This window comes from Haliotis rubra, unplaced genomic scaffold (assembly GCF_003918875.1).
Source record: "Haliotis rubra isolate DU_JTF1 unplaced genomic scaffold, ASM391887v1 Scf2, whole genome shotgun sequence".
NCBI classification, from domain to species: Eukaryota; Metazoa; Mollusca; class Gastropoda; order Lepetellida; family Haliotidae; genus Haliotis; species Haliotis rubra.
This window is the reverse complement of record NW_025766002.1, coordinates 8,363,897-8,374,385: the sequence shown is the minus strand read 5'-3', so window position 1 is coordinate 8,374,385 and position 10,489 is coordinate 8,363,897. Positions and strand designations below refer to the sequence as shown.

Below are 10,489 nucleotides of genomic sequence, written 5' to 3'. Positions count from 1 at the left end.
TCCAACCCGGGTCTTCGGCGTGACGAGCCAACGCTTTGACCACTAGGCTACCCCACCGCCCCTCATTTTATAATGAAGAAGTGATGATTGCTCTTTTACACACACTAACTGCACTAACACAGTTCCATGAAAAACAAGTTCATAACATTCAAAACAATATTTCTGTAGCGTATACATGTTTAGCATATAATTAAAAACACAAATGGCATTTTGAAATATGTATAGGATACAAAACAGATAAAACACCTAAATGTTGTGCAGACAGACGTTAACCGCCTGAAACCTGACAGAAAGCCATGTTATAAAACACATTATGAAAGATTTGTTTGTTTGTTTATTTGTTTGTTTGTTGTTTAACGCCTCACTCAACCCTATTCCAACTGCATGGCGGATGTCTGTAAATAATAGACTCTTGACAAGAAACCCCAATGATCAACATCATGAACATCAATCTACACGACTCGGATACGATGAAATGTGTCAACCAAGTCAGCGAGCCTGACCACCCGATCCCGATATTCGCCTCTTACGACAAGTATGGGTTGCTGAAGACCAGGGCCTAGATTTTCAAAGCTCTCTTAACGCTAAGATAGTCGTAAGTACTATACATTAACATTAACTTACGACTATCTTAGCGCTAAGAGAGCTTCGAAAATCTAGGCCCTGTTCTAACCTTGATCATCGCTAGTACATAATGAAAGAACTTCAAACACTAGGGAAAGTGTAAAGAGTTTAAGGAATATAAGACCATCAGAGGTGAGGTGAAATTGGGTTTAACGTCGTGCTTGAGAATATTTCGCTCATATGACGACGTGCATGCGTGTGTATGTGTATGTGCGGCTGCTTGTACTAGCCCAGACTTAAGCTGGTTTTATAGTGCTAGCCCATTGAGATACCACGCCGCAGTGAAGCATGAATACCCCACTCAGATACATTATACTGACTCCGAGCCAACCAGTCCTTGTTGTACCCATTAATGCCGAACGCCTGGCAGGGACCAACAAGTGCCATATTTTAACGTCTTTTGTATGACGCGGTTGGGGGTCGAACCCGCGACCTTCCGCTCTCCAGGCGGACGCTCTAACCACTACACCACGAGGTGGTCTAAGACCACCAGAGCATACAAATAGATTTTGCTTTAATTCAAATATTTACAAAAAGTAAGTACTACACAATTTCCAGTATGCTTGTAGCGTCGCTTCATATGCATGCGCAATGCTACCAATGTTGATGATTTTGTTCCCCTGCACAAAACATTTCCTTATACATTAAATAGATAACTACATTGTACAATTGGACATTTTGAACATCGCTAAATGTATTTGGGGTCGGGTTTAAGAAGTGATCGGATCGCGTTTCACATATGAACACCATATGGTCCAGTTTATACATATTCAGACACGCACTCTCGATGACAGTAAGATACACACCATCAATGGGAATCTATTAGCGATGTAGTCAAGGAATGAGGTATGTTCCCCATGTGTCAACACTGCAATTTTAACCCTGGGCTATATAAAATTTAGATTTATATGTTTGAGCATTGTCCCAAGTTCCATATCATCATGGGCAACAATGGGTGAATAATAATTGTATTTCAAAACCAAAACATTCAAATACTAGTAGATCATGCTGCGTCAGACAAACTGGCTTGTGCATGTCGCTTAATCTGGACGTTGACAGCAAGCATCGATGCCCGCCTTTCGCGACGAGATCATTTACCTGCCGCTTCTTAACTAATGAAATAGGGTGACAGGAGTTGTCTCCCTTCATGTGTTCCGGAAACAAGCGTCTCGTGTCATGAATTCTTATCGATTCGTGACCGTCCTTTCCAAGATTTGCCGTGTGGAACCGCGACATTCTCTCACATTTGTGCACAAGATGGTGAGTATCCGTGAAACATTTCTAGTGCAACTTAAGTCTCTCTATCTAACTGAACAATCGTTAACGATCTCTTCGTGCTGTAATGTGTAAGGAACAGGAAAATCATTCAAAGGTATCGCGCTGAGCCAGTCAACCACAGACTCGACGAAGGACGTGTACATGAACTATTCCAGATGGTTTAACCTCTATTCGTAATCACGAAAAATTACGGGGTATGTGGTTTTGGTTGGAGACGAAAGTGCAGTATTTTCATCAGAGAAATGATGGCTGTGTAGATATGCATTTGAATTATACGTGGAACTGATATTTATGGGGTGAGAATCGCATGTTTATCATCGTGACCTACTTCAAAAGATGTAGCCAGATACTGACTGATGCGCCAGTAAAATCATTACATGTGTCCAGGCTCTCAAGTTGATGACCAGCAGTCAACCCTTTTATGGAACACAATCGTGCGAGTGCGTAAATTTAGTTTTACGACGCATTTAGCAATATTCCAGCAATATCACCAGAAATGGGCTTCACACATTGTACCCATGTGGGGAATCGAACCCGGGCCTTCGGCTTGACGATCGAACGCGTTAACCACTAGGCTACCCCACCGCCCCTTACTACGGTGTTGATAGATTTAGAAACATCTACTATGCTACCTCACTGCCCCTGGAAGACAATAAACATGAGCATGATGCTAAAGTTTTTTAGCTGTGTTATTGTGTTTGTTATGTGTTTGCAACAGAAACGTTTTACCACACCTTTGCCTTTCATTAATGCTTGTTAGCCAAATTGTCTGGTCCTAGAGGAAAGTTCAGTATAAATTTGGGTTGTATTTACAACAAAATGTTGTAGGTCATCTAGGCAGAATCAGACATGTTGTCGCTGAACCATTACCTATATACTGACAAATTTTCAGCATCATTATATATGAATTACCAGGGTCGCATCCTCTTGTGAAAGGGGGGGGATGCACACTTAATTTTCACCCGTATTCACGAGAGTTTCAATCGTCAATTAATAAACTTTTAGGACAAAGGTTTGTGTGTGTGTGCGTGCTTGCAACCTCCAAACCCTGAAGTCCCAGGTTCGATTCCCCACATGGGTACGATGAGTGAAACCCATTTCTGGTGGAATATTGCCAAAAGCGGCGTAACACTAAACTCATTGACTCAGCTGAGTAGTTTGATTCTCATCATGTTGATCACTGGACTGTCTGGTCCATACTCGATTATTTACAGACCGCCGCCATATAGCTGGGATACTGCTGAGTGGGACGTTTAACAATAACCAAACCAACCTGATGGGAGTGATCAAATACTCTCTTGAAGAAGTTAAACCATGGAGAACACGGCACCCTATATAGCCAACATATAATACCTAGTTAGACAAAAACTCTTGCAGAGCTACAGGTAACTTTTTGGGTCATTGAGTTATGTACTCGCTTGTGTTCATCTCAATTGGGTATCCAAATTTTCCTTTGAGTAACCAAATAAATTGTACCCACCTCACTCAAACTTAATTAGGTATTTTGCCATTTTCCATTACTTGTAAAAATATATAAAGTTTAAATGTTGCTTTACGTGGTTTGCTATTTATATTTGATCTGTAATATGAGAAACGATAAGAAAGACTACAAGTTGCCAAGTTCATGTGTTGAAATAGAACCTCTCAATAAACCTCAGTTATTGTATCTATCCACCAGTTTATAAGATTTGATATTTTTGTAAGTACACATGTAAGATCAAATGTATTAATATTTCAAGTGTACCTGTAATGCGCAATAGACCTATTATGAATTGAGTTTTCACATAAATATTTGCGAAATTTATGCAGATATGCAGCTTATCTACACCTCTGCACTTGCACCACCAAGCTCCACCTGATAGAAGAATTTCTAGCAAATCCTTCCCAATAACAGAGTTTTAAGACTGGCTTTTAATTAGCAGTCCTCCATAGTGTAGATAGACCGCCTCTGTGGTGGCGGAAATCTGAAATTGTTAATTAGCATTCCTCCATAGTGTAGATAGACCGCCTCAGTGGTGTAGTGGTTAGACCCGTCCGTCAGGTGAGTGGAAGGTCGTGGGTTTGATCCCTGGCCGCTTCATACCAAAAGAAGTTGAAATATGGTACTTGTTGGTCCCTGTCTGGCGCTTGGCATTAATGGGTACAACAAGGACTGGTCGGCTCGGAGTCAGTATAACGTATCCGAGTGGGGAATTCATGCTTCACTGCGGTATGGTATCTCAGTGGGCTAGCACTATAAAACCACCTTAAGTCTGAGCTGGTATAATCAGCCAACAATACACACGCTTGCACGTCGTTATTTAAATGAAATATTCTCAAGTACGAGGTTAAACCCCATTTCACCTCACCTCACCATAGTGTAGATAACTCCCACCAATACTGATGCTAGTGACATATTATTAATAATGCTTACCAACCTTACACATTCATATAGAGAATTTCTCAGATTCAGGTAGGTATCCATAACAAAATCTGAAATTGTTAAATGCCAGGGCCCCATTTCACAAAGATCTCGTAAGCCTAAGATCTCGTAACCTTTCTCGTAGCATTGGTACCTCCTATACTGTAACCCGTTTCACAAAGATCTCGTAAGCCTAAGATCTCGTAACTTTTCTCGTAGCATTAGTACCTCCTATACTGTAACAATAAGAGGTACCAATGCTACGAGAAGAGTTACAAGATCTTAGGCTTACGAGAGCTTTGTGAAACGGGGCCCTGACCTCTGAAGACAGTCCCCACTTTAACAGGGCAACAGATAAAAATCAATGAAGTACGACATAATATGACATTTCAAGGGTATCATGTACGCACATAAATACCTTTGTAAGTCTTACATATATAAAGTTTCATAGCTGAAAAGTTGTTTAATATTAAAAATAACAAACCACATCACCAACTCGCTCCCACAAAAACATGTCAGTACTCCTTCAAAATTCTCAGTACACCTCCACTTGCAATATGAGGTGTAAGTACACCCGCACCCCCAAAAGTTATCTGGAGCCCTGCTTTAACATGATTAAGGGGCAACATGTTCTTCTTAAGGTTGATGCCATGAGTATTTATATCAAGGGCCCTACATTTTCAGTCTTCATTGTATCTTTAATCTTAAATATTCAGTCTAAGTAAACTTAGGCTCAGTATTATTCATTACACTGCTATACTGAGTCTAACAAAACCTTGTGGAAGGTGGGGGCAGTGGGGTAGCCTAGTGGTTAAAGCGTTGGCTCGTCACGCCGAAGACCCGGGTTCGATTCCCAACATGGGCACCAGTTGTGGAAGGTGGCGTCAGGTAACCTTTGAGCAAGCTATGACCGTCCAGTCAAACGCGAGACGGACGAATGGATTAAACAAATCAGACAACAGCTACTATTTAGGGTTCATCGGGACATACAAAATGGATTTTCTCTTCCCCCGTTCGCCAACTCTGATCTCCCAACAAATGAAAATTGCATAAAACACAGATATTTGCCCTGCAGCACCGTATCGCCTTGGGGTTTCTGGTGACATGGGGTGATTGGGGGTAGCCTAGTGGTTAAAGCGTTGGCTATCGCGCCCGACCCTTTCCCCCATGGGGGGTTTCTGGTGACATAGTCAGTCAGTGGTGACATGGCTATTATTAGCTAATATTTCAGCAAGCTGACATGCTTGAATACTCACAAAACGCTATTTTCAGCGACTGTTTACTCACTGCTGTGGCGTGCCTCACTAGGAACCGATCGTTCTGAAAATAGCATTCGGAATCGTTCGGTACAAACTATTTGGAGGTAAAAGTTCAAAGGTATGTGCGAATGTCAACTTTCGCGATTTGGTAAGCTGTGTTCTGATTGGTCAATTGAAAAGGTTTTCTGACGCGACCTTCCACAAGGTTTTGTTAGACTCAGTATAGCAGTGTAACGAATAATACTGAGTCTAAGTTTACTTAGACTGCTTAAATATTTTGACCCTAAGACATTCATGTTTATTTCAATTTCTTGATGTTTTTCATTCCCTGTAGGCTACTGAGGCAAAGCGTGGTAAACTGTCTGATGAAGAGAGAAGCTCTGCCCTGAGCCCCTTGACTGCTGTGGGCTGGTCCATGGTGGAAGGAAGGGATGCCATCTACAAGGAATATCTCTTTAAAGATTTTAACCAGGTTTGAATAATATTTTACATTTAATGTGGGACTATGATGAGACCTGTTGGCGGCCATACAATTTTCTTTATAACTCTTTTGTTGCTGTGCCTAATGCAGTAAAGGTAGTTATCAAGTCATGCTGAAAGACTGGCAGATCTTAAGTAACACATGGCCTACATAGGTGAGAGAGAAATGCCATTGAAGATCTGTGTGCTTTACAGACCACAAGGATAAAATTGTAGCACATGTGCTTTAAACACCACATAATTAAAATTGCGTGAAAATTGGTGTCTGGTGTTTCACAGTTATCTGGTTATGGGCCTTGCTCGAGGCTAATTGTTTTCTCACAGTCCTTGATTCAGTGTTATCTTACTTAAGTGCTGTAACAATGCATCAAACTAATGATGGCTTGCAGTTGTTGAGTCTCAATTAATCGATGGTAGAAACGAAAAACTATCAATGCATAGACAGTATGTGTAACTATCGATAGTTTAGTAATTGACTTCCGTTGATAAATAAACAGTGCAAAATACACAAGATTTCACTATATTTAGAGTTATCTGCCCCTGTTACCTCTTAAACAAACATGGCGGCAAACCCGTCATTCGACTCGTAGTTTGAAATTGTGAAAAACAAGAAGTTTAAGTTTTAACTGTTTACTTGATCCGGGTTTCAAGTTTCTTGTTAGTTATTAAAAGAGACTGAAACTACTTCAACTCGTTTTTATTTCACTTAAACTATACATTCATTTGGGAAATGACTTCAAATGAGACAATTCAAGGAGAAAATAAACTGTTGCAATAGACCATCGTTATCGCAATAGTATGTCGCAATAGACTATCACTATCGCAATAGTTGTTTCCCCCCCAATAGTCACCCCTATCTTACTTAGTGCTTAGGGATTATGTTTTCTCTTAAACTACTAAAACTCCACAAATGAAATATGGCAAATTTATCTAGGAGATACTGTATTATCAAGACCCGAGTTCAAATGTTTATTGGTGCCATAAATTATGTTTTGCCAAGGTTACTTCCCTTGCCAAGTGTTGTCAGATTATGACCATGCTCAGTTATGGCCCTTGGACCAGTATGTAGTGTAGCAAATGGGGCAAGTTTTCTCGGGTGCTGAAGTTATACGAAGTTTCTCAAGAGTGAGAATGAAAATTGATGTCATAAATTATGATTCTCTCTGCGACCAAGATTGATGAACTTCACTGGATTCGTGACCTGTGTAATTTACACAGAACATGTGGAACGGGAAATTTTGGGATTACCGGTACCTAGTCAATCTTACAGGGATAGTATATGATATGTCTCCTGGGGCATTTTGTAGATTCTTTGTCCATTACAAATAACAAAATCATTTCACTTGGATTTCACAGAATGCCCATTTGGCAATATTTTTACCGAATATATGTGAAGAACCAGGGTACAAATGGTCAGAGGTGACTTTAAGTGACTGGTGGCTTGCTGGCTTGGTTGATGCATGTTATAATTCCAACTGCATACATCAATGCTAGGGGTGAAACGGTACGCTCTCACCACGGCACGGTATGTATTGTGGTACAAGGCCTTCGGTTCAGTCCGTTTCGGTTCAGTATATGAGAACTTACTTCCAGGAAAATAGCAGCCGTCTAGCACTGAAATGCATAGATTCTGATAAAATGTTTCACACTTAGACATTTTAGAAACAGTTTTAAAATGTTAATAAAATGCTGGTATAAAAACCAAAAATACTGAATTTTTGGATTGCATTACAGTATACTGAACCGAAGTCAAAATACTGTGGTTCTACTAATACCGCGGTATACAGTTTCACCCCTATTCAATGCACTTGATGACAATTACGAAATTGTCTTGTGCAGACTCCATAATTTACATACAGCTGGAATATTCCTGTAGTGTTGCTAAATACAGCTATACAACAACGCTCAATCAACATAATGATTGTTTTCATAATTTTGTTAACTGTATTTTTTACTCTTATAATGATAATGTGGATGTTTCAGGCATTTGGGTTCATGACAAGAGTTGCCCTTCTAGCTGATAAGATGGACCATCACCCAGAATGGTTTAATGTTTACAACAAGGTGAGTTATACACTGAAATTGGTTGGATGATATTAACAACTTCAACTTGCTTGATTTGACTTGACCTGGCTGATTGTGGTGGTTATTAGTGTTGGGAATTGTTTAAAATCTCATAATTGATGATTGGTCCATTACAACCGATCAATCATCGAAAATAATTGGTTAGCATCATTTATCAAATGTTCCTGTTGTCTTTGTAAAAAATAAAGAAAAAACATGTAGTAATTTGTTTTGTTTTTTTGCAAATTAAACAAAATTCATTTAAAATATTGCATATTTAAAGGATTATTAGTATGTTAGGAACACAGATTTCCTGGATTCTTTGAGATAAATTCAAACATGACTTGGAACTAGCTTGTTGTGCTTATGAAATGTAAATTTAATGACACAGACAAAAACAACCTTGTGAAAAATATTGTTGATGAAAACAAGTGTTCCAAGATTGGTTGCGTTCATTTATGAGAAAACATGTTCGATTGCTTGGTCGTTTAGTCACTGCGACCAATCTTCGATTATTTCAATTAATCGGACCACCACTAGTGGCCATAGTGAGGAATAGCATTCACTCACTATACTTGTAGTATGGAGGAATGTAGATTTCTTTGCAAGCACATAATTTCTCTACACATGATTGAATTTTATGTATACATGTACAAGATTTTAGTTTTGTTAAGCTTAATTTGAATTCATGTCTGTGGGATGGTGGGATAGCCCAGTGCTTAAAGCGTCACTAAGGCTCATCACGCTGAAGACCAGAGTTCAATTCCCCACATGGGTACAATGTTTGAAGCCCATTTCTGGTGTCTCCCCGCCATATTATTGCTGGAATATTGTTAACTCACTCACTCATGTCTGAAGTACTGTTAATAAAAGAACTTAAATTATCTGTCTGAAGGCCATGTCAAAGATTCAAATCCTGGATGTTTGACCATTAGTTGTCATCCCGGCACTCATTCTCACTGGTGTCACCGAAAGTGGTAAATGTCAAATGTATCTTCATCGATATGATTTGAGCGTTCGCTCCTTCATCAACCCCACATGATGATACTGTATGTCAAGACGAAAACGTTTTTGATGACAGGTAGCTGGTTTTAATGGTGAATAATATTCCTTCCGATGCTTCAGCTCCTGTAAAAGATATTTCTGTTGTACTCATGCTAAACATAATATGGATTGTGACCTCAAGTTTAATTCGTGGTGAGGAGTGCCTATTAGGATTACTAGAAGTCTTATTTTGATCATGTACACTTATTTATAGATCCAAAACGGTAAAAGAAACTCTGTTGAAAGCTCATCTAAACATCTCATGCATTCACTCACCATAAGCTGAAAGAGTGAACTAAATAGATATCCCATACATTAGATAATAATCAGGTACCTGTAATGCAGATCTACAAGGCATACTGTATGGGAAGGAAATTGGTTTCACCATCATCTCTGGTTCTGAAACAAGGGAGATAATTTGATGATTATGTATGTATATTGTCACTCCGTAGAGTTATCTCCCTTGTTTCATCGCCCCAACTTCTCTATGCCATTTAAAGTTATTGCAATTATGTTGCTTTAGTAGAGATGCCCTGATTTTCAACCTGACTGATATATGTCAGGGTAGAGATTGCGATTGAAGTCTCTACCAGTAGAGATTGTGATGTGTGTTTAAAAATTACAATATGATCTCAAGTCACACTTGTATTTTAGCCCCAGATGTACCTGAATAGAATGCATGATATTGTTCAGCAAATAAAGTGTCTTTGTTGTTTGCCCAAAGATCAATCAGAGTGTCTACCAGTTGAATTAGAAATTGTACTGGTAGAATCTCCAATTGCAATCTCTACTAGTAGGATCAGAGATCCAATCGCAATCTCTACTGGTAGAGACTCTGATCGCAATCTCTACTGGTACAATCTCTAATTCTACCAGATCACAATCTCTACCCTGACATATATGTCAGTAGAAAAAAAGAAGAAGTAACTGATCTGTGGCTGACTTATTGATTAATTTAGTCTCGTGTTCCAGGTCCAGGTTACCCTGAGTAGCCACGATGTGAGTGGTCTGTCACAAAGAGATGTCAAACTGGCCACATTCATGGAGAAGGCAGCCAAAACCATGCAGGACTAACAGAGCCGGCCTGCCCCAAACATACATTCCATGTTGTTCCTGGTTAAACTGCAGACTGACAGATCCTAGATCAATGATGATTGACCAGCACAGGTCATAGTTAATGAATGAGTGCAATTATCAACATATCACAGTGACAGTTTGCATAATATGATGATAAACATCTTATCGAAGGTTCAAAGACCCTGAAAGAGAATATTTCTTAATACCCCATTTTGATTAGGGACCGTTCATAATTTATAGCTAGGGGTGTGTGATGATGATT

General features: G+C 39.5%; 1 protein-coding gene across 1 annotated transcript; it reads left to right on the top strand.

Moving 5' to 3' along the window:
* Positions 1-1,778: 1,778 nt before the first annotated feature.
* Positions 1,779-10,415, top strand: LOC124275479 (probable pterin-4-alpha-carbinolamine dehydratase). Its single transcript, XM_046711053.1, has 4 exons — positions 1,779-1,884; positions 5,897-6,034; positions 8,026-8,106; positions 10,123-10,415. Exons 1-4 carry the CDS (start codon positions 1,801-1,803, stop codon positions 10,222-10,224), a joined length of 405 nt encoding a protein of 134 aa, XP_046567009.1. The 5' UTR covers positions 1,779-1,800; the 3' UTR covers positions 10,225-10,415.
* The last annotated feature ends 74 nt before the right edge of the window (positions 10,416-10,489 follow it).

Excerpts from the sequence above, each read along its gene's own strand:
- LOC124275479 (XM_046711053.1), top strand. The coding sequence starts at position 1,801 with ATGAATTCTTATCGATTCGTGACCGTCCTTTCCAAGATTTGCCGTGTG. Across the intron at positions 6,035-8,025 it reads TCTTTAAAGATTTTAACCAG|GCATTTGGGTTCATGACAAG; the intron begins GTTTGAATAATA and ends TGGATGTTTCAG. Across the intron at positions 8,107-10,122 it reads GGTTTAATGTTTACAACAAG|GTCCAGGTTACCCTGAGTAG; the intron begins GTGAGTTATACA and ends CTCGTGTTCCAG.